The 24363-nt window shown below is 42.8% G+C and overlaps 2 protein-coding genes across 3 annotated transcripts in view; one reads left to right on the top strand and one right to left on the bottom strand.

Moving 5' to 3' along the window:
- DENND2A (DENN domain containing 2A) overlaps window positions 1-19954 on the top strand; it is a 93883-nt gene extending 73929 nt beyond the window's left edge. For both annotated transcript variants that reach the window (XM_070756337.1, XM_070756336.1), the window contains exons 15-20: window positions 10034-10211; window positions 11729-11770; window positions 13698-13815; window positions 16317-16556; window positions 17642-17728; window positions 19225-19954. In XM_070756337.1, the coding sequence (XP_070612438.1) occupies window positions 10034-10211; window positions 11729-11770; window positions 13698-13815; window positions 16317-16556; window positions 17642-17728; window positions 19225-19256 (697 nt within the window). In that variant the 3' untranslated portion in view covers window positions 19257-19954. The remainder of the gene's footprint in view (window positions 1-10033; window positions 10212-11728; window positions 11771-13697; window positions 13816-16316; window positions 16557-17641; window positions 17729-19224) is intronic.
- A 2441-nt stretch (window positions 19955-22395) lies between these two features.
- Window positions 22396-24363, bottom strand: part of LOC139169759 (uncharacterized) — a 60527-nt gene continuing 58559 nt past the window's right edge. The window contains exons 20-21 of the mRNA XM_070756327.1: window positions 24154-24280; window positions 22396-22497 (exon numbers count right to left, since the gene is read on the bottom strand). Of these exons, the coding sequence (XP_070612428.1) occupies window positions 22466-22497; window positions 24154-24280 (159 nt within the window). The 3' untranslated portion in view covers window positions 22396-22465. The remainder of the gene's footprint in view (window positions 22498-24153; window positions 24281-24363) is intronic.

Below are 24363 nucleotides of genomic sequence, written 5' to 3'. Positions count from 1 at the left end.
TCATCATAATAGTAATAGTAGTAGTAATAATAATAATGATGATGATGATGATAATAATAATAATAATAATAATAATAATAATAATAATAATAATAAAGCCCTACATAGCATTAGACCAGAATACCTCCGGAACCGTCTTCTGCCACACGAATCCCAGCGGCCGATTAGGTCTCACAGAGTGGGCCTTCTCCTAGTCCCGTCAACTAAGCAATGTCATCTGGCGGGGCCCAGGGGAAGAGCCTTCTCTGTGGCAGCTCTGGAACCAACTCCCCCAAATCAAAACTGCCCCCCCCTCACCTTTCGCAAGAGTGTGGAGAGGGGCGGCATACAAATCCAATAAATAATAATAATAATAATAAAAAGTTGTTGAAAACTCACCTTTGCCGCCAGCCATAGGGAAATTGACATCTCCCCTAACTACTTTGGTTTATGTATGGTCTGATTGGGTTGTGTGATTATTTTATTATAAGGGTTTTTAAATTATGTTTTTAAATATTGGATTTGTACATTGTTTATCATTGTTGTGAGCCACCCCGAGTTTTCGGAGAGGAGCAGCATACAAATTAATAAATTATTATTTATTATTATTATTAATAATATATTTCAAAACCAATTTGAAGGAAGTACTTCCTGTGAGTATTGCACCACTCTGCAACAGAGCTCCACCCCTCATTTTTTTTCAAGCTTGTTTGTGAACTCAAGAAAAAGATGGAGCTGCTTTAAAAACGGTGTTGAAAATGGACTACTTTGATGATTCAGTTTGAAAAAACAGCAGCATTCCCTAGCTTTAGAAGGTTACATTGCTTAAATGAGCAAATATACACAAGTAAAGTATATATAAACAATTTTAGTTAGAGTAATTGCACAGATTTTCTCCAGTAATAGGTGTAACATTTGGCACACTCATGGGACGTAACAGCCATGGAATCATTGTTTCTGTGATTCCAAGAAAACATGTACACTTGTGGCCTGAACTTGATTTTATTTATTTAAAGCACATTAAAGTTCAAACCCTAATTTATGTGGTTCTAAAATTTGAAAATGTGCTCGAATTCTCTTACCTGGAATGTTTGATTTTTAGCATATGAAGGATATAAAAAAAATATGTTCTGTGTTGGGATCTAAATATTTCTATTGCACCTTTTTCTTCTGACAAATTAAGGTTGTAGCTTTGTTAACTAGATTGATAGGCAAAAACTATGGAAGGCCAATCAAAGGATGGATTATATTCATAGAGCCATGGAGATTTGAATGTTCCAGCTGGAATTCAGAGGAGGAAATGTTTGCTCAGATACTGTATATACAAATCGCATCATTCCATTACAGAGATCATTATTACTTGGACGCAAACCAAGTGGTGATATCATAAGTCACTATTTTAGTTTGTCGGAAACAAGTTTTATTAAGTGAGTGGAGAAATCATTTTCTCTTGCAACCTGTCACTCCGCATTTTCATCCTTTTCTTCCTTTAACCGTATCGTATTTGGCAACTATGATCATCCTTAGGAGGTGTAGAATTACTCCGGAATCATCATACTCTATATCATTATTATTATTATTATTATTATTATTATTATTATTATTTTATTATTATTATTTATTAGATTTGTATGCTGCCCCTCTCTGGAGCAGCTCACAACACAAAACATGGTACAAAGCCAACAATGAAAAGCAATTTAAAATCCTTAGTATAAAAACAATCATACATCTCAGACAAACCTTGCGTAAAACGGAAACGGCCCGGGGGAATCAATTTCCCAATGCCTGACGGCAGAGGTGGGTTTTAAGGAGTTTGCAAAAGGCAAGGAGGGTGGGGGCAATCCCACTCTCTGGGGGGGAGCTGATTCCAGAGGGTTGGGGCCGCCACAGAGAAGGCTCTTCCCCTGGGTCCCGCCAGACAACATTGTTTCATCAACGGGACCCGGAGAAGGCCAACTCTATGGGACCTAACCGGTCACTGGGATTCGTGCGGCAGAAGGCGGTCTCATACTTGCCTTAGGGAACTTGTCTCTGCCTCTTGTGTTACATTCATGCTTCTTTTATAAATGTGCAATGAAGACCTCTTTTTAGTATTATTGGTACACAGTTTAGCAATTGAACTGAAGGAGAAATCCTCAAGTTTAATAAATAAACAATAATGATTGTTTGGGCAAATGGAAATCAATTTATGTTTCGGAAGGGAGATTTAATTTCTGTTCAGTTTCTCATTTGGTTTTGCTCTTCCCTCACTTTCTCTGTTAAAAACCAGACCTGAAGCAGCCGTTTGAGATTGTTCAATAGTTTGCAATGTTTCAAGAAATTCAACAGACGATATTTAATGAATACATGCCGATTTTAAAAAAGCATAGGAGAGTTTGGATTTATCACCAAGTCTTACTCCAGTCAATCATCTTCATATATGTGTCACTTGTTCACTGAAAGAACTATTTACAGTGGTACCTCTACTTACGAACTTAATTCGTTCCGTGACCAGGTTCTTAAGTAGAAAAGTTTGTAAGAAGAAGCAATTTTCCCCATAGGAATCAATGTAAAAGCAAATAATGTATGCGATTGGGAAAAACCACAGGGAGGGTGGAGGCCCTGTTTCTTCCCAGGAGATTCCTAGAGAGCCCCACGGAGGCTTCTCCCCACCTTTTCCGGCCCTGTTTCTTCCCAGGAGATTCCTAGAGAGGCCCCATGCAGGCTTCTCCCTGCCTTTTCCGGCCCTGTTTCCTCCCAGGAGATTCCTAGAGAGGCCCCACGGAGGCTTCTCCCTGCCTTTTCTGGCCCAGTTTCCTTCCAGGAGATTCCTAGAGAGGCCTCACGCAGGCTTCTCCCTGCCTTTTCCGGTTACAGTTTTGGAGGCTCGGGTTTGTAAGTGGAAAATAGTTCTTGAGAAGAGGCAAAAAAATCTTGAACACCCGGTTCTTATTTAGAAAAGTTCGTAAGTAGAGGCATTCTTGGGTAGAGGTACCACTGTACTTACTATACATACATACCTTGAGCATCTCAGTGACCTTATATTTGGGGTAGTGGACCAAGGATCTTGTGAAATGGCAACCAATTCTGTTGGTTGTTTATTTTAACTATAAAGGAGGGGCACTATGCTCTTCAATGGAAAGGAGAACATTGACTTTGGAAAAATGTCTTGAGCTAGTTTGGTACATGTGGTTTCTTCCATCTTTCTGTAGCTTTCTGTGAAAGGAAGAGGCTTTGGCCAGTCTCGAGCGTACGTGTTGTGGAACATTTTTGAACAAAGCCCAAACCAGGTTTAATAAGTGCATTTATTCATAAATAAATTACTGTGTTGCCTTTTGATCCAAATAAGATCATTTTGTAGGCAACCAACTTCACAAAAGAAACGTTAAAACAATGTAAAAACCTGGGATACCAACCAAAGCAAAACAATAGAAAAAATTTCCCTTGAGCAAAGAGAATACTTTTGAAGTTATTTAAAAGGCATGCAGAATAGGAAAAAAAGTTTTAAAAGTCCATCTACAACTGAACAAAGATGCCAATTTAAGCTACGTGCAGAAAGTGCATATCTTGTTATTTTTCTTTCCCTTCTCAAAATCCTTTCTGTTATTATGAACCTTGAGAGTGGAAAGGGGGGGGGACTTATTTCTTCCTCCCTCCCTCTCCCCACCTTCCCATAATAACTCTAGTAATTGATCTTGTCAGCTAAAAAAAACCCCTTGAACGTGCATGTTTCCATTAAAAAAAAAAAACCCCAACAACCCAAGCTATTACATTAATTTGAGCTGCTCAACTCTTTTGCACAAAGCTTATCATTGAGATAGGAAGAATCCAATAATTGGTAATTCGAAATAACTCTGGAAGCCAAACTGCCTGTCCTATTTTTATTTTTATTTTATAATTTACTTTTTTCTGGAATTTGTTTACAGTTTTGTGGTTTCATTTTCATGATTAATGTTTTACTTAGGATTCAATTTTACCAACATGTCATTCCATATTTTAATTGATTATACTGTATATATATAAACTTGGATGGGATAAATCCCACAAAATAATTTCAAATTATTGCTATAGTACAGCGGTGATGTTTTAATCTTTTATGGCATTATTTGAAAGTTTGTGTGTGTGTTTAAGAAAAAGATATTTAAAAAGTTTCTGAAAGCTTGCAGTGGCAGGATCCCAAGAGAAGGTTAAATTAGTAGTATTGCAGCATGGAAATTAAAGAAATAAATATTATTAGATGAACAAATCATAATTACTGTATTTTTCGTGTGTAAGACACACCGGTTTCCTCCTTAAAAGAGACTGATAATTAGGGTGAGTCTCATACTCTGAATGTAACTCACACCCCGCCCCCCAGCCCTAACTAACTGCTAACAATCTTCCCAGCTTTTACCCTGCAGGCTCTTTCATTCTTTCTCTCTGTGAAGAATGTTTTCCAAGCCCTAAGTCTTTGCAGGATTTTTCTCATTGCTCTAACTTGCTCTGAGTAAGTTTCTTTCCAGCCCTAACCAGGTGCTAACGATGTTCCCAGCTCTTACCGGCTTGCAAGCTCTTTCATTGTTACTCTCTGCAAAGAAGAATGTTTTCCAAGCCCTAAGTCTTTGCAAGGTTTTTTTCCATCGCTCTATCTGCTCAGACTGTTTCTTTCCAGGTGTTAACAATGTTCCCAGCTCTTACTGGCTTGCAAGCTCTTTCATTGTTACTCTCTGCAAAGAAGAATGTTTTCCAAGCCCTAAGTCTTTGCAAGGTTTTTTTCCATCGCTCTACCTGCTCAGACTGTTTCTTTCCAGGTGTTAACAATGTTCCCAGCTCTTACTGGCTTGCAAGCTCTTTCATTGTTACTCTCTGCAAAGAAGAATGTTTTCCAAGCCCTAAGTCTTTGCAAGGTTTTTTCCATTGCTCTACCTGCTCAGACTGTTTCTTTCCAGGTGTTAACAATGTTCCCAGCTCTTACTGGCTTGCAAGCTTGTTGCTTGTTACTCTCACAGAATAAAGATTTTTTTAAGCCCTTAAAAAAGGGTGATAAAATAATGTTGCTGAAGCTGACCAGACTAAGGATGCTAGCCGGATGAATATCTGGTAAGCAGATTCTTTTCCCTGTTTTCCTCCCCCAAAACTAAGCTACGTCTTATATTCCGGTGCGTCTTATACTCCAAAAAATACGGTAATCACATTCCTCCAATACTCTCAGTTTAAACAGCCTGATCTCTATACAATTCCAAATCTGTCTTTTACAACCCAGGAATTAATCATTTCAGAATGGTCAGAAATATTGGAATGGTCTGTCTATGGAGATTCTCAGTCATCCAGGTCATGGTTGTCCCAAAGGTGTTTTATTTTTTTTCTCAAGAGGCAACTGGACTTTCTGGCTTTTTTTGAAGACATTTCGCTTCTCGTCTTCTTGCATGAGAAATGAAACATCTTCAATGAACAACAAGAAAGTCCAGTTGCCTCTTGAAAAAGCACATTTGGGATGTTGGAACGGTCTCGTAAAAATCTGTAGTGGGCACTAGTTTGAAGACAACCGCTCCAAAGTTTTTGGTGATGAGAGTAGGGTTTCATGACTCATGATGTCCCAACTCATTTCTTCTTTCTCCCAAAAAGTCAGTTTAGCAACAATGGACTCTGAGAAAGAGTTTGGGCATTGACAGATGTGCTATAAACATGTTTTCCTAAAAGCAAATTCGACTTGCTGTTTTGGTGGCAGGTTGATAGCGTGGACAGCTTAAAAACCCATGTCATCTTCTGCAAGCAAACTAGATCCGGATTGCTGGAATGGAAGAGAAGCTTCAAGGCAGGATTAGACAGATTCATGGATGCCAAATGTATCGATGGTTATTGAAACGGATGTCCGAGTCACTACCTCTATGTTGGTTGAGGCAGGCAGGATTCCCTTGGGTACCATTTGTTGGGGGTCAAGGGAAAGTAAGGGTTTTGTCTTCTCTTTCTGCTCAAGATCCCCATGGACAATTGGTGGGCCACTGTGTGACACAGAATGCTGGACTCAATGGGCTTTGGCCTGATTCAGCATGGCTCTTCTTATGTTCTTAGAGAAGCAGTGGTAGTCGTGATGTGCCTTTCTGTATAATTAAGAAGACCAGAAAGATAAGGGTGGCCGTGGGCGGGGTGGTGGAATGAGTTAGAATAAACACCGCATCCCCTAGAAATTTTAGTTTTTATAATCATGAGGGATAGAAACTTTATTCTGTAAAAAAAAAAGATTCTTAGCCAGCCAAAAGGGTCCTGTTTCTTTGCAGGTCCTACTTCTCTTTGCAAGTCCTGCTTCTTTGCAAGTTCTTTCATTTTCTGTCACATAACTGCAGAAATTGTTGTCAGGCGTGGAATATTCTTCCTCCACCAAGTCTTCCCCTCTTTTTTCTCCTGCTCAGCACATACATTCTCTCATGGTACTTAACTCAAGCCAGCTGTAAGTGGTTTCCTGGCCATATGATTCCTTTAGGCAGCACAATATATCTCCCTCCTCCTTCTCTTCCCCCCATCTCCATCCATTCAAGACCTGGCTTATAAACCCGAATGACGTTATGGCTCTGTTTGAGTTACATTTGCAGCTTCCAGATGCTCAAGATTTCAAGCCTACCCTGATGAAGTGGCTTGTTCTCTTGCCTATCTCGGAGGGCGGGGTTTGAAAAGTGTTGGTTTTGATTATGAAAATAGCATTCACCTTTTTGCAAAAGGTTTTTTAGCGGTTCCTTTCTTAAAATCTGAAAGACCCAAAGTCGCTCTTAATCTGGGGGGTTCTATTTGAGTGTAAGCTGCACGTCACCCATATCCAAACTAAAGGTCATCCAAACATATCTAGAAAACCTGCCATGATGCCATTAACCTGTCTATTCATTTTTCCGGATGCCTTTTTTCAAAGTACAATTCAATTAAATTCATTAGATTTGCATGCCACCCTTCTCCGAAAACTCTGGGCGGCTTACAGAATAAATATAGAAGCAAAGCATCCAAAACAAATCTAATACATTAAAAAATACAATTAAAAACCCTATGTAACACTCAGTCAAACAGTCCAATCATACCATACATCACATTTATTGGTCAGAGGGGCAAAGTCTAATTGCCCCAAGCCTGGCGACATAGATGAGTCTTAAGACTCTTGCAGATAGCGAGGAGGGTGGAGGCAGTGTGAATCTCTGGGGGGAGCTGATTCTAGAGGGTTGGGGCCCCCACAGAGAAGGCCCCGTCAACCAGACCAGCTCCTGTTTCTATAACTTAGCTGTTCAGTCCATGGTTTTTCTTACGTTCCCCTTTGATGAGCAGTATTTCAATTTGATCAACAGGAGGAATTTGTATTGGAACAATCTCGGTGTTTTAGAATCCAGGAAATTTTAATGAACAATTTCGGCTCACCTGCCATGCCACTGTGACTCAGAAGTTAACTAGATGGGCTTTGAAGCTGATCCCACCAAACCAAAATGCTCTCAGTTATATATACGTCAGAGGGTTCCATGGGATTTTTTTGTTTATGCCAACTTCCTACAAATAGCTGATTTCAGCAGAAATGCAGGCTCGGTTTTGATAGCAATTCCATTAGCTGGCAGGAAAAAGTATTAGGAATTTGGGACGGCTCCATGCCTTGCCACGTGTAAAAGGCAACTGTGTGAAATCTGAGCATTTTAATGCTGTATTTCCAGGAATTCTTGTACTCGGAGTGGGGGGGGGGAATGGGCCTGAAACTGAGATGTGAGCCCCAGGATGTAATTTTGAGAAATCATCTTATCTGCACTGTAGTTGCTGGAAGAACTCAGCTACTTCTGATTTAATTGGTCAGGTGTGTTTTACGGATGCAACGGAATTCCAGGTTTCTGTTGGGCCTTCTATTCCTAGAAGTATTAATGAGAATTAATGAAAAGCTGCCGGCATTGTCTCTTTCTATGATCTGAAAAAGGTGTGGATACTTGTGTGCAAAAACTTTTGTTGTTGTTAGTTGCAGTCTGCATTGGTTGCCGATCAATTTCCGGTCACAATTCAAAGTGTTGGTTATTACCTTTAAAGCCCTTCATGGCACTGGACCAGAATATCTCCGAGACCACCTTTTGCCGCACGAATCCCAGTGACCAATTAGGTCCCACAGAGTGGGCCTTCTCCGGGTCCCGTCAACTAAATAATGTCAGTTGGCGGGCCCCAGGGGAAGAGCCTTCTCTGTGGCGGCCCCGACTCTCTGGAACCAACTCCCCCCAGAGATTAGAACTGCCCCTACTCTCCTTGCCTTTCGTAAGCTCCTTAAAACCCACCTTTGTCGTCAGGCATGGGGGAACTGAGACATCTCCCCCGGGCATATACAATTTATGCATGGTATGTTTGTGTGTATGTTTGCTTAGTAAATGGGGTTTTTTAAATATTTTAAACTATAATTTAGATTTGTCATGAATTGTTGTATTCTGTTGTGAGCCGCCCTGAGTCTGCGGAGAGGGGCAGCATACAAATCTAAATAATAAATAATAATAATAAATAAGGTCATGTCCAACCCATCGCGACCCCATGGACAATATTCCTCCAGGACTTCCTGTCCTCTATCATCCCATTTAAGCTGACGACTACTGCTTCAGCAACTCCATCCAGCCACCTCTTTCTGTCGTCCCTTTCTTCTTTTGCCCTCAATCTTCCCGAGCATTAGGCTCTTCTCCAGTGAGTCCTTCCTTCTCTTAGTGGCCAAATTATTTTCAGTTTCATCTTCAGGATCAAAAACTTTTAGCGTGCAATTTTGTATGTTTTAAAAATCTCCCTAGGAGAAATATTAGTTTAAAAAAAAAAAGTTTTTTAGAACTATTTGCATTTTAAAAAAATGGAATATATATGTATGTATGTTACTATGAATGTAAACCAGTGGTTCTCAACCTTTCTAATGCCGTGACCCCTTAATACAGTTCCTCATGTTGTGGTGACCCTCAACCATAAATCCAGCGTCAATTCTCCCAACAGAGCTTGAAGCTGATTGGCAGGAAGGTCAAAGGGACACCCCCACTCTAAACACCTGATTGGTCGGATTGTAAAAATATGTTCCAAGGCACAGAATAGAAGCTTTAGTTCCTAACACCTCGGGAAATTTGTCTTTTCCTATGGCCTTAGGCGACCCCTATGAAATGATTATTCGACACCCCCCCAAGGGGTCCCAACTCCAAGATTGAGAACCACTGATGTAAATGATTTTGCTTTTCTTTTTTTTTCTTTTAAAAAAACCTGTTTAAAAAGCCACCTAGAATACTATAGTATAAACACAATGAAACAGACTGGATTTTTACAAGTCAGTTATATCGTCAGTGTTCTGTCGGGCTCTCTGATAGAATCCTCCCAAAAATTCACAGGTACAAATTTCAGACACACACACACACGTTTGAAAATTCAAAACAATGTTCTTTATAATGAAAATTCACTTAAACTAATCCCTCTTTTGGTATAGCAAAGAGCACTCGTCTCCAAACAAACTGGTAATTTGTACAAGTCCCTTATCAGTTCTGTGATACTTAGCTTGCAGCTGTGAGGCAATTCACAGTCCTTCTTCTTTCACAAAAATCAGCACACAAAAGGTCAAAGTCAGTAAAGCAGTCACGAAACACAATGATCAGATAATCCTCCACAATGGCCAAACCCACAGGCTGCTATTTATAGCAGCCTCATTAATTACCACAGCCCCACCCAACCACAGGTGGCCTCATTTTCTTTGATAATAATCTCTCAGTTGTTGCTGCCTATGCATCGCTCTCCGCATGCGTGGCTGTATCATTAACTCTTGTTCTGAATCCAAGGAGGAGAGAGATAATTGATCTCCTTCTGAGCTGTCTGCCACACTCTCCTCCCTGTCACTCATGTCTTCTTGGTCAGAGGAGCCTTCATCAGCAGATTCCACTGGGGGCAAAACAGGCCTGCAACATATGGATGTCTCCCCCACATCCACAGTCTTTGGGGCAGGAGCTGGGCCAGAGCTAACCACAACAGTCAGAAAGCCAGTTGTGTTTATTAAGGCGTGTTTATTTTGTGTTCGTTGACTTTAAATCCTTTCAAGAGCTACTACAAGGAATCTTGATTGCTTCTTTCCTTTTTTTCCTTCTAGTACCTTGTCCAAGTGCTGCCATGCCACTGTGGCCCTTCTGTACCCATTTGCCTGGCAGCACACTTACATCCCGGTACTTCCCCCTTCAATGATTGACATTGTCTGCTCACCAACCCCCTTTCTGATTGGCCTGCTCTCCAGCTGCTTGCCCCGCCTCAAGGAGCTGCCCGTCGAAGAGGTGAGATCAGAAGAGCTGAAAGTTGCGTTAAACCCCAATTTACCTTTTAAGTTGCATGTGGGAAGTCAGATATGGGACGTTTCAGTATCTTGCTAGCCACATACTTTCATAATCTGCATGTTTTCAGCTGGAAACATTATTGTGGCTCAGAGGTAGACGTTTTTAAAGCAATGCTTTTCAAACTTGACGTTGTTAAGATGTGACCTCAACTCCCCAAATTCCCAGTATACCGGCTGGGGAATTCTGGAGTTGAAATCTGCACATCTTAACGTTGCCAAGTTTGGAAAACATTGATTTAAAACATGTATTAAAATTGCCTGCAGAAGTAAATAAAAGTGCAGTGATTGGGCTACAGACAACCGGGGTATTTTCTGTAGAAATTATTTCTTTGAGAAGTTGCCCTAATGCCTGCCTTCTTTAGTTTCCCAGCCCTTTTAGTCCATTTTTTAAAAACTCTAGGGGGTTTTAAAGGTGATCCAAAGCTTTATTTTTTTAAAAAAAAAAAATTTATAGTTGCTTTATCTTCTTGTTCCAGAATGTGATGTAGATTTTCAGTGTTGTTTTGAAAATGTTTACATAAGATGTCTTGGGGGGGGGTGGAGTTTTGAGAAGCAGCAGATCTATTTTAAAAACAAATAACCAAATTAAACACACATTGACAGTTCTGTGCTTCCATCATTTAAACACAAGCAAGCAGCTAGCTCTCATTTTAATGTAGCCCATTGCTACTGTCTGTTGTGTCACAACTCAGGCAGGGAAAATTCCCGAGAGAAAATGTTCTATGGAGAGAGACATAGAGACAGGGGGAGGGAGAAACAGAGATAGAGACAGGGAGAGAGGGAGAGACAGAGACACAGACAGAGGGAGAGAGAGAAGTGAAGAACAGCTTCCATATGTTTCAGTTGTCAGCTTGTGGTTTTGTGGTGAAATTCGTAAAACCACCCTGTGATCAAAATGGGTTTCATATCTTTTTGTGGCTCATTCAATTGATGAGATGCAGTCTTTTCTCCTGAAAGCTGCAAAGCAGGCAATCTTTTCTCAAGGACATCGGTCTACTTCTTCCCTCTATCCCTGGAGTGCAGAAACCTGGATCAAAACCTGATGGGGTCCTTTAACTCAGTGCTTGGCAACTCTAAGACTTGTGGACTTCAACTCCCAGAGTTCCTCAGCCTTCTTTGCTTTGCTGGCTGAGGAATTCTGGGAATTGAAGTCCACAAGTCTTAAAGTTTATCAAGGTTGGAGACCCCTGCTTTAACTGATGTGTTGGGAATATCTCCCCCAAAGGCGTGGGACCAAGATAAAAAAGTAAATTTAATTTCTCTTCGATTTCCTTGGAACAAACCTAGCTATACTTAAGGGAATTCTTCAAGAATTTGCTTCTGTTGTACCTAAAATTACACTTTACTTAACAATTTTTGAGGCATTTTGAGTTCTGAATGCAAGACTTTTAGAGAGTTATTTTGCTCTAATGTTCTCTCTCTCTCTCTCTCTCTTTATGTGCATTCACTGGTGACCAGGTCCTTGTGGTTGACCTTGTTAATAACCGGTTCCTTAGACAGGTAAGCATAACTTATTTTTCAGTCTTTTCTCAGTGACTTATACTGTACCTTGGTAGCATTAGGATCTGTCCAATTAGAAGCTATTTTCATCCTCAGGGTTGCGTCTGGAGTTAATTACCGCTATATGGAAGCCATGGCCCAAGATGGAATCTATTATAATTGTATCCTTCAGCACTCGTAGGCGCCAATTGCCATTTAATGCCTATCCTTTTAACTTGACCATATCCGCAAAGGGGAAATACGCCCCATGCATTTAATAGAAAGTGGGGATTTTGCAGATGCCTATGAAGGATCAAATAGACCCATCTCCAAAAAGGTTCCATCATTTTATTTCTCAGACTGTCTGAAACCTCAAACAGCTTTCAGTGTGTAAAATATGTATGCACTATCGCAAAAAAAGCATGTTTGTGGAGCAAGAGCATTATTTATTTGTTTGTTTTTTTGTTTGATTGATTGATTGGTTTATAAGCTGCCCCTCTGAGGACTCTGGTGGCTTACACAAATATCCTAAATCCAATTAATTTAGACTAGTTAAGTGTTCGGAAACTTCAGATCGTGCAGAATGCAGCTGCGAGAGCAATCATGGGCTTCCCTCGGTATGCCCATGTTACACCAACACTCTGCAGTCTGCATTGGGTGCCGATCAGTTTCTGGTCACAATTCAAAGTGTTGGTTATGACCTATAAAGCCCTACATGGTATCGGACCAGAATACTTCCGGGACCGCCTTCTGCCGCACGAATCCCAGCGACCGGTTAGGTCCCACAGAGTTGGCCTTCTCCGGGTCCCGTCGACTAAACAATGTCGTTTGGCAGGACCCAGGGGAAGAGCCTTCTCTGTGGCGGCCCCGATCCTCTGGAAACAGCTCCCCCCGGCGATTAGAACTGCCCCCACCCTCCTTGCCTTTCATAAACTCCTTAAAACCCACCTCTGCCGTCAGGCATGGGGGAATTGAGACATCTTCCCCGGGCCTATACAGTTTATGCATGGTATGTTTGTATATATGTTTGCTTTTAATAATGGGCTTTTTAATGTTTTTTAAATTATTAGATTTGTTGTACATTGTTTTATTGTTTAAACCCCCAGTAATATTAAAAGTCAATCATCCCCCGGCGCGCCCACAGAGAAGGCTGTTCCCCTAGGTCCTGCCAAGCGACATTGTCTAATTCAGTGATTTTCAACCTTTTTTGAGCCGCGGCACATTTTTTACATTTACGAAACCCTGGGGCACATTCCTCCCCTTCACTCTATTTCTTTCTCCCTCCCTCTTTCTCTTCCTTCCTCTTTCTTTATCTCTCTCTCCATCCCTCTTTCTTTCTCTTCCTTCCTTCCTCTCTTTTTTGCTCTCTTTCTCTCTCCCTCACTATCTCCCTCTATGTCTTTCTCTCTCCCCTTCTCTCCCTCTTTCTCTCTCTCTTGCTTTCTTTCTCTCTTTCTCTCTCTCTCTCTCTCTTGCTTTCTTTCTCTTGTTTTCTCTCTCTTGCTTTCTTTCTCTCTCTCTTGTTCTCTTTCACTCTCTCTCGCTCTTTCTCTTTCTTGCTTTCTTTCTCTCTCTCTCTTGCTTTCTCTCTCTCTTGCTTTCTATCTCTCCTGCTTTCTTTCTCTCTGAGCTTCGCGGCACACCTGACCATGTCTCGCGGCACACTAGTGTGCCATGGCACACTGGTTGAAAAACACTGGTCTAATTGACGAGACCTGAGAAGGCCGACTCTATGGGACTTAACTGGTCACTGGGACTCATGTGGTAGGAGGCAGTCCCGCAAGTAATCTGGTCCAATGCCATATAGGGCTTTATAGGTCATAACCAACACTTTGAATCGTGTCTGGAAATCAATCGGCAGTCGATGCAGTTATTGTCGGATTGGTCTCCCTGCATGCAGGACTGAGTTTCATGCAGGCTTTTTTGAATGCACGCTCTTCTTTTTCAGATGGAAGACGAAGATTCCATTTTGCCCCGGAAATTGCAAGGAGCGCTTGAACACATACTGGAGCAAAGAAATGAACTGGCAAATGACAAGGAGGAAGTCACACTCCACGGCAAACAAGGTTCGGGTTTTGTTTTGTTTTTTATTTAAGGTTTGGTAGTCTTTTTTTGTTGTTGACAATGATTGTTTATCAGTTCAGGACTTTTGCATTTAGTATAGCAGTGCTTCTCAAACTTTTCACAGATTATGCCACTTTTAGGATATGACAGTATTCGAGTACCACCAGTGGTTTAGCCAGATGTCAAAAAATTGATGACAAAAGAAAAGAGAAAGTGATAAAGTACATCCACTTACTACACTTGAATGGGAAACTTGTTTCTATCCCTTTCTCTCCCTCGAGCTTGCCCCACAGAAACCTCTCCTCTTCCCTATCTCTCTTTCTCCGATCCTTTCTCGTTCTTTTGTTCTGTGATTCTGTTTTGAAGATAGCACTAAAAACCTTTTGAATTCAAAGCAGAATCTCTGTCCATAAGACACCTCAGTCCGAATAGAATAGAATAGAATTCTTTATTGGGCAAGTGTGATTGGACCCTCTTAGTGTACATAAAAGAAAATACAGTAATACCTCATGATACGAACTTAATTGGTGCAAGGAGGAGGTTCGTAAGACGAAAGGTTCGTAAGACGAAACATTGTTTCCCATAGGAAACAATGTAAAGTCAATTAATCCGTGCAACCAAAAAAACCCCTGCAAAAAAACGGCTTTCGGCAACTGCTGGGAAGCCGCGCGGCTGTTTTAAAAGGTGACAGCCAGCCTGGGGGGCTTGCCAGCACCCCCCCGAACCCGGGTTCGGGGTTCGGGGGGTGCTGGCAAGCCCCCCAGGCCGGCTGCGACCTTTTAAAACAGCCGTGCCGCTTCCCAGCTGTCTCCTGAAGCCGAACGCGGAAGTTCGGCTTTAGCGTTCAGCTTCAGGAGACAGCTGCGAAGCGGGGCGGGTGTTTTAAAAGGTCGCAGCCGGCCTGGGGGGCTTGCCAGCACCCCCCGAACCCCGAACCCCGAACCCGGGTTCTAGTAGAAATAGTAGTGCAGACTTAGTAAATAGTTTGACGGTGTTGAGGGAATTATTTGTTTAGCAAAGTGATGGCATTTGGGAAAAAACTGTTCTTGTGTCTAATTGTCTTGGGGTGCAGTGCTCTGTAGCGACGTTTTGAGGGTAGGTGATGAAACAGTTTGTGTCCAGGATGCCACATCCCTCTTTTTGACTCGTGCAGTATACAGGTCCTCAATGGAAGACAGGTTGGCAGCAATTTTTTTTCTGCAGTTCTGATTCCCTTCTGAAGTCTGCTGGTCTTGTTTGGTTGCAGAACCAAACCAGACAGTTATAGAGGTGCAGATGACAGACTCAATGATTCTTCTGTAGAACTGTATCAGCAGCTGCTTGGGCAGTTTAAGCTTCCTGAGTTGGCACAGAAAGAATACTTTTGTTGTGCTTTTTTGATGACGTTTTTGATGTTAGGTGACCATTTTAGGTCTTGAGATATGATAGAACCTAGAAATTTGAAGGTCTCTACTGTTGATATTGTGTTGTCCAGTTACAAGAGGTGGTAGGATGGGAGGGTTTCTCTTAAAGTCCATTGCTACTGTCTGTTTTGTAGCAGTTCAGGCAGGAAAAATTCCTGAGAGATGTAGTGATGTAGTGGAATAGATCTGGAGGTTAGCCAAAAACAGTTAAGGAAGATCATTTTTGCCAAGTATGTTTTCCTTTTGATTTTACAGTGGTACCTCTACTTAAGAACGCCTCTACTTAAGAACTTTTCTAGATAAGAACCAGGTGTTCAAGATTTTTTTGCCTCTTCTTAAGAACCATTTTCTACTTAAGAACCCGAGCCCAAAAAATTTCCCAATTTGAGAGTGGCACGAAGGCCCGGACAGTTTCCTCCCATTCCCCCTTTAATCCCAGCCATCTCAGGCTTTTCTGGGCTGCCAGAGGAGCCTTTCGGTGGCGCTTAAGGAGGCTTTGGCAGTCCAGAGTGAACAAAGCATTTTCCTTTCTCTGGGTGCTTGGACAGGGAATGAACACTCCAGTGCCCAGAGAAAAGAAATGCTCTCTTCACTCTGGGTAGCCGAGGAGTCACCACAGCAAAGGAAATGTGCTGGCTACAAAGCGAGTGAGCAAGATGAGAGGAGAGCCCTTCAGCATGGGAAGGAAGAGGAAGCAGGTAGCAGCAGAAGCAGCCAGTGTATGGGAGGCAGCCTTGTGCCGGGTGTATTGGAGGCGCATGCTCCTCCTCGCCGCCTCAGTCCCTCTTTTTTTTTTAAGCCTTAAAGTTTTGGATTTTTTTGATTCCCCTCACCTCACCTTCTTCCTTCAGCAGCGACTGTCCTCCTCCTCTTCTTCCTCCTCCTCCTTCCACCCAAATTCCGAGCTTTTATTTCTTTCCTAATGGGTTTGCACGCATTATTTGCTTTTACATTGATTCCTATGGGAAAAATTGCTTCTACTTAAGAACGTTTCTACTTAAGAACCTGGCCACGGAACGAATTAAGTTCTTAAGTAGAGGTACCATTGTATTTCATTCTTTGTTTTGCCTCTCCTCAATTTCCCTACAATGTCCCCTCAGAATCCAGCCCTTTGAATGAAGTGGTGTCAGAAGCTTTTGTCCGCTTCTTTGTGGAGATTGTAGGACACTACTCTCTCTTCATGATTCCTGCGGAGAAGGAAGAAAAGGCGCTCCAGCGGGAAGCATTCCGGAAGTCCGTTTCTTCAAAGAGCCTTCGGAGGTTCCTGGAAGTTTTTATGGAGACTCAGATGTTTGGAGGCTTCATTCAGGAACGGGAATTACGAAAACAGGGAGCCAAAGGTGAGGATGGTCCTCTTGACAAAAGGATAGTGCAAAGAATCCAGCAGATTCTTTACACTAAGTCAAAATAACTGTCTCCTTAGCATTATCATCACTGATATTGGAATAGGTTTCCAATCCTTTTCGGAAATTTTATTTATTTGTTTGTTTGTTTGTTTGTTTATTTATTTATTTATTTTGTCCAATACACAATGAGGGTTTTAGTGGGTATATATCTATATACACATAGTAAAATACATGATGAAGGTTATAGAGGAGATACTCATAGTAAAATATATCTAAGAAATAATAGAAAAGAAGGTATGAGTAATAGAACATATCAGTGAAAGAATAGAAGAAAAGATATAGGAATAGAAGAAAGGTATAGGAGATATAGGAGAGCAATAGGACAGGGGACGGAAGGCACTCTAGTGCACTTGTACTCGCCCCTTACTGACCTCTTAGGAATCTGTATAGATCAACTGTAGATAATCTAAGGGTAAAGAGTTGGGGGTTTGGGGATGACACTATGGAGTCCGGTAATGAGTTCCACGCTTCGACAACTCGGTTACTGAAGTCATATTTTTTACAGTCAAGTTTGGAGTCAGGATAGAACCTGAGACCTTTTATCTACAAGGCATGAATTGTCCTTCTGAGTTACAAAGGATTCCTGATACTTGATGGATCCTAAGTACAGCCTTACCTGTGTAGATTTCTGCTTTGCTTTTTTATTTTTTATTTATTTATTCAATATTTTTTTTAATGCCGCCTTTCTCCTTAGACTCTTGGCAGCTTACAACATGATAGCAATAGCACTTTTTAACAGAGCCAGCATATTGCCCCCACTATTGGGTCCTCATTTTACCCACCTCAGAAGGATGGAAGGCTGAGTCAACCTTGAGCCGGTGATGAGATTTGAACCGCTGACCTGCAGATCTAGCAGTCAGCTTTAGTGGCCTGCAGTACAGCACTCTACCCACTGCGCCACCTCAGCTCATTTTTTAAGCATCATAATGTTCCCCAATTGGCAGTAGCAACTGAAACCAATGAACTTAATGGTTAGTCTTTTTTGGTGTTGTTATTGTAGTTTTTCTTGATCTCTCTAGGTTTGTTTGAGGTACGTGCCCAGGAATATCTGGAGACCCTTCCCAGTGAAGAACAGAGCGGAGTTAATAAATTCTTGAAAGGATTAGGTAAGGGATCTGAGCAAGTGCAGCTGCTGCAATGATCATAATTTTATTTTATTTTTTTACTTCACCATGTTTAAATCACACCTGTTACCTATGTTTGCACCTGTTACCTATGTTTGCACCTGTTAACTATGGTTTAGATCAGCGGTACCCAACATTTTGAGCACAGAGGACCAGTTCCGAGGAAAATATTTATTCATTCATTCATTCAATTTTTATGCCGCCTTCTCTTTAGACTCAGGGCAGCTTACAACATGTTAGCAATAGCACTTTTTAACAGAGCCAGCATATTGCCCCCACAATCCGGGTCCTCATTTTACCCACCTCGGAAGGATGGAAGGCTGAGTCAACCTTGAGCCGGTGGTGAGATTTGAACCGCTGACCTTCAGATCTACAGTCAGCTTCAGTGGCCTGCAGTACAGCACTCTACCTGCTGCACCACCTCGGCTCCTCCTCCTTTCCATGGACCAGGGAAAGTTGGGGATGGTTTAACAGGTTACCTCAATCCCACACATATGATGAAGCTTTGCTCGCTTATGCGGCCTGGTTCCTAACAGGCCGTGGACCAGTAATGGTCTGCAGCCTGGTGATTGGGGACCCCCGTTTTAGATAATGTAACATAAAAAAGCATTTTTTTAACCTGAAAGCTTTTCCAATGTTAACTATAGTAAGCATTTGCTTCTTGCCTTCCAAAATACTTCCTGTCCCATCACATCCCTGCTTAATAAGGAAGGAGACTGCACATAATGCGATGGTGAATACATACGTTTAATAATCGTTAATCGTTATAGAATCACCTCTATCTTCTGTGAATTTTTAGGGTTTAATTTCTACAATTGCAGGAGATTTCAGGTGTCATTGTAGGGCAGGAGTGTCAAACTCATATTTCATTGAGGGCCGCATCAGAATTCTGTTTGACCTTGGTGGGGCCAGGGTCAGGGTCAAGGTGGACATGGTCAACTAGACGTCACTTATCAAGGCTCCGTTTTTGGCCACAACAGCTTCCTGCAGCCCTCTGCCAGCAAAAATGGAGCTCAGGGCACCCCCGCCAGGTCCATTTTCGGCCAAAATGGCTTCCTTTAGCCATCTGCCAATGAAAACAGAGGGCTCCCCCAAGCTACATTTTCACTGGCAGAGGGCTGCAAGAGGCAATCATGGTCAAAAATGGAGCCAGGGAGGGCTGTGTGAGCAGAGGCATCGTGGGCTGGTCCTTCCTGTTTCAAGGTTGGCCTCACGCCAGATCTAAGCACCTCGCCTGCGGGCTTTGAGTTTGACAGCCCTGTTGTAAGGGGTCATTTTCCAATCTCCCCATCAAGGAATCCTGAAAAATCGCCGAGCTCTCTGCAGTTTGGCCTCAGCTCCACAAAGATTCCACCTTACACTCACATGGAAAGGTTGGAGACTCAAACCCAAAAGTCTTTTCGGCAGGTAAAGGAGTTGTCTTTTTCTTTCCAATAAATATTCTCTCTCTTTCTTTCCCCACCATTACTCCCCTCTAGGTAGCAGAATGAAATTTCTTCATAAGAAATAAGTATTTGGAGCACCACCAGGCATGGAGAGAAGGATATTCCAAACATTTCAGCAGACCCAACGTGGACTCCATTTGTTTCCCCCCCCCAAAAAAACAAGTCCAGCTTAGCCTGTTCCAGCAGTGGAGACAGCTGCAGAGAAGCAGCGTTTAAAAGCTGCACCTGGGTGGACAGCTGACCTTATGGCCTCCAATACAGCATGGTGCAGGTTTGGCTCAATGAAGAACATGGACTGGACAAAGCACTCCCAAAGCTCTCCGTTCACTGACCCTTTGCAGACTTTGAGATGATTTTGAGACCTTTATCTATTACATTTTTTTTTAAAAAGTTTCTTATTTATACTGAGGTTAGGAAGACTTTTAGGCAGAGGCATTTGTTCCATTTACTCTCCCAAGGGGTGGCAGCAATGACCTGCGCTGCCTTAACCTGGATAACATGATTGTAAAATGATGTGAAGTGATATAGAAATAAGAAGAAGAGAAAGAAAGGGCACATAGAGACGGGAGAAGAAGAACTGGTAGGGGTGGTGGTGGTGGGGCTACTGAATCCACTTTTATCCAACTGACCACTATGTGATGACTTACTGCCCCATCCTGGAGTTTGGGATATATGTCCACACCCTCTGTCGGAGTAAGTCTGATCAGTTGCAATTGGACGTATGTGTTTATTAAAACAAAAAAAGGCATGTGTTTAGTCCCAAGTATTGTTTGTAGGTTTTTTTTGTTTGTTTCTGTGTATCTTCTGGAGTAAAATTCAGAGGGTGATTTGAAAGGCAAAAGCAATCCTTTTGAAGAACCTTCCCACCTACTCACTTCTTTCAAGCAACAGAAAAATGCCTGAAAGCTTTTAAAGGATGGATCGGATGGTTTTGATGATGGGATTGTACGCACCCCCTAGTGGCCAGGACACTTGTGAAACAGTTGCTTTCTATCTCTAAATTCCTCTTGGGTTATTCAGTGTTTGTTACACTGCACGGCAATTCATACACGCAAGCATATTAACAGTGATCTGTGCAAAGTGACACTATTTATATGTACCGTACAGTGGTCCCTCTACTTACGAACTTAATTCGTTCCGTGACCAGGTTCTTAAGTAGAAAAGTTTGTAAAAAGAAGCAATTTTCCCCATAGGAATCAATGTAAAAGCAAACAATACGTGCGATTGGGGAAACACAGGGAAGGTGGAGGCCCTGTTTCCTCCCAGGAGATTCCTAGAGAGGCCCCATGGAGGCTTCTTCCCATCTTTTCTGGCCCTGTTCCTTCCAGGAGATTCCTAGAGAGGCCCCACGGAGGCTTCTCCCTGCCTTTTCCAGTTACAGTTTCGGAGGCTCGGTTTTGTAAGTGGAAAATGATTTTTGAGAAGAGGCCAAAAAATCTTATCTAGAAAATTTCGTAAGTAGAGGCGTTCTTAGGTAGAGGAACCACTGTACTTGACACGCAGATCACACCCGCGATGTGGAATTCGTGGCAACCGATTTGCACCTTCAAATCAACAAAGCATAAAGGTGCCAGGACATGGGTATGCTTTCATCCACACCTTTCTCTTTCTGTAAATCTCAATAAAAATAATAGTTTGTGCTCAGGCGGGGATTGCAAGTTACCTCCACTACCGTTGCTGATGCATGCGCAGCTCCAGGTGACCCACGGGCACACGCATGTCCAGTGGATGCGTGCGTGCATCAGAACGAGATTTGGCTTCTGCACATGCACAGAAAGCAAATATTGTGAGAAGACGCATGGGCGCGTGAGATTTTGGTGATTTTTTGTTTCCGTGCATGCATGGAAGCAAAAAACCCACTAAAAATCCCCAAAATGTCACTCACCTGCGCATCTTCTCGCAGGACTTTGCTCCCTGTGCAGAAGCCAAGTGTCGCTCTGACGCATGCATGCGCCCACCAATCACCCGGAGCTGTACGCGCAGCTCCATTTTCACTACCGAAACACACACACACACCGTTCCGGTGGGAACCCAATACTGTTTGTGCTCTTGCTGAGAGTAAGAGTTGGCCTTGAAACCTCAGCTTCAAGGAAGCTGTTGGTTGTGATGCCACCAGATGTGGGATTTCATTTTTAGGTGTGACAACCAATAAGGATGCACTGAAGGGATTCTGGGCCATGGAGCAAAGCGGAGGCTGAGCACTGTTGGGTCTCTTGCTTAAAATATTATATGTGTACAAATTCTGCTCCCACTTCCAGTAAAATTTAGCCTAGTGATAAAAAAAGGGAAAAGCAAAATCGTACAGTTTGGTATACAGTGGTCCCTCGATCATCGCGAGGGTTCCGTTCCAGGACCCCAAGCGATGATCGATTTTTCGCGAAGTAGCGGTGCGGAAGTAAAAACACCATCTGCGCATGCGCAGATGGTGTTTTTACTTCCACCGCAGCAGCGAGGAGCCGAAGATTGGGGTTCCCCCGCCGCCTCGCTGCTGCCGCTTGTCCGCGCGCGCGCCGCCCGGCCTTCGCCCGCCCACCCCGTTGCTGTCGCTGCTTCCCAGCTGGGAAGCGGCCCCCGTGCGCGCCGCCCGGCCTTCGCCCGCCCACCCCGTTGCTGTCGCTGCTTCCCAGCTGGGAAGCGGCCCCTGCGCGCACGCCGCCCGGCCTTCCCCCACCCACCCCGTTGCTCTTATTGCTTCCCAGCTGGGAAGCGGCCCCCGCGCGCGCGCCGCCCGGCCTTCCCCTGCCCACCCCGTTGCTCTTATTGCTTCCCAGCTGGGGAAACTCCACCATCTACACATGTGTGGCCATAGAATAAAAGGGCACGCATGCGCAGATGGTGGAGTTTACTTCCGGGTTGAAAACTCACGATATAGCCCTTTCGCGATGCTCGAGGACGCGAAACTCGAAGGATCACTGTAGTCAACTCCAGTCAATTTTAAGCGCTAGGAAAACTTATTTTTGGAAAATCTGGAGAGTCCCTGAAACATACACACACATATATACTCCCTTTTAGAATAAGCTGTTAAGACAAATGAAGAAGTAATATGCAAAATAAAAGGAAGATGGTGAGGGGGGAGTGAAATCTATGTGAGGAATTTACTAGGTAAAGGCATCTTCTTCCTTCATTACACTTTGAATAATGTAGGTAAGCTATAGCTTGGAAAGGATGCTTATTTGACAGCAGTTTTCAGGGTCAAGATAATTTATTTAATTCGTCTCCATCCCCAAATACACCGAAAGGTTTTGGATCAGCTTTTCACCGAGATGGTGATATTTTATCTTTCCTGGATACTCCGGAGAAAGCCACCTGGGGAGGAAAAATACAGAACATGAAGACAATATTCCCGGTTTGAGTTATCAGCACTCACATCTTCTTGAGTGAACCTATCACTTATATGGATATAGGAAAATCCTGGCTGGAATATACACAAGGATTGTAGCAGTGCAATGGGTAAACAATGACAGGTCATGGCATACACACTACTCAAAAAAATAAAGGGAACACTCAAATAACACCTGGGAAAACCCCCACTTAGCAGCAGTAACTGCGAAAGAGATCTTAGAGTCTTGGTGGATAATCAACTAAACATGAGCCAGCAATGTGCAGCAGCGGCCAAAAAAGCCAACACCATCCTAAGCTGCATCAACAGAGGGATACACTCCAAGACCAGGGAAGTATTAATACCACTCTACTACGCCCTGCTCAGACCACATCTGGAGTACTGCATCCAGTTCTGGTCACCACACTTCAAAAGAGACATTGAAACTCTGGAGAAGGTGCAGAAAAGAGCAACCAAAATGATTAGGGGACTTGAAACCAAGACTTACGAAGAGAGATTGTGGGAACTGGGCATGGATAGCCTTGAGAAAAGGAGGGCCAGAGGGGATATGATAGCTGTATACAGGTATATGAGGAGTTGCCACAGAGAGGAGGGGGTCACTCTATTCTCCAGAGCACCAGAGGGCCGAACGAGGAACAACGGCTGGAAACTGACCAAGGAGAGATTCAACCTAGAAGTAAGGAAGAACTTCCTGTCTGTCAGAGCGATCAACCATTGGAAAAAACCTGCCTGCGGAGGTTTTGAACTCCCCAGCTCTGGAGACTTTCAAGAGAAGATTGGACTGCAACTTGGCTGGGGTGCTTTAGGATTCCTGCTCAGGCAGGGGGTTGAACTTGATGACCTGCATGGTCCCTTTCAACTCTAACAATAAACAAACAAACAAACAAACAAACAAACACATCCTGCCTAGTCACATGAACACAACTATGGAGAAATACAATTTATAAAATGTATACACAGTGGCTCTACCTTGAATTAAACAGGAAATTATTTCAAAATAGGGATAGAGCCTCCGCGAGATCAAACATGAGCTAGATTTTTGAGATTGAGGCTGAAAGGAAGAACATCATGGGTGCATTTTATAAGGACCAGGTCTCAGTTTGGTTTGGGTCTTTTTAATCATTGCAGAAGAAACTGATGCCAAAGCCAATGGCAAAACCTATATGAGGAACAAAGATTGCAAAAACATTCTAAACCTTATCAGATTTTAATTCCTTGTGACCTTACAGCGCCCTCTGTTGCTTATTGCATGAAGACCTCATTGGAAACCATTGGTTCAGCCGTTTCTTACTGTGCACCAGGGGTCAGTTCCTCCTGGTTTGGACCAGATTGCCTGAACTAGTAGCAACCCACTGGTGATGTCACTGAACTGGATTGGCCGGTGCCAATTTAAAAAAAAATAGCAAATTTTTAACTGTTTCAAGTATTATTTTCCTTTTCTGCTGCTTGTAAAAAGGTCCTTCCCCCCCAACATCAGTCCTAGTTCGATATTTTAGCCATGTCACCCCACTAGTGCTCAGTGAGAACAAACACTTCGTTGATCTTTGTAAGGAATATTTGAAAACGGGAGAAGAATCTCATTCCCTTGTACTTTAGATGTTCGGCTTAGAGTTTCGTGTTACCTGTTTGTCGGGAAACTGCTTTCAAGTCACACCTTCCTTTTGGAAGTTTGCAAGTATAGAGGCCCAAGCAGCCATCGCAGTCGGATGGTTTTCGGCAGGCTTTCAACTGGATCCCAGGGCAGGAATGCTGAGAAGGAAATAAAAGGAACAGCAAATAAGAAGCAGTGTTTGAAAGTAAATGCTAAGAAATGAAATTATCTTGTACAATGG

This window comes from Erythrolamprus reginae, chromosome 6 (genome assembly GCF_031021105.1).
Source record: "Erythrolamprus reginae isolate rEryReg1 chromosome 6, rEryReg1.hap1, whole genome shotgun sequence".
Taxonomy (NCBI): domain Eukaryota; kingdom Metazoa; phylum Chordata; class Lepidosauria; order Squamata; family Dipsadidae; genus Erythrolamprus; species Erythrolamprus reginae.
Note: the sequence above shows the minus strand (reverse complement) of the source record. Positions and strands in the feature narration are given on the sequence as shown.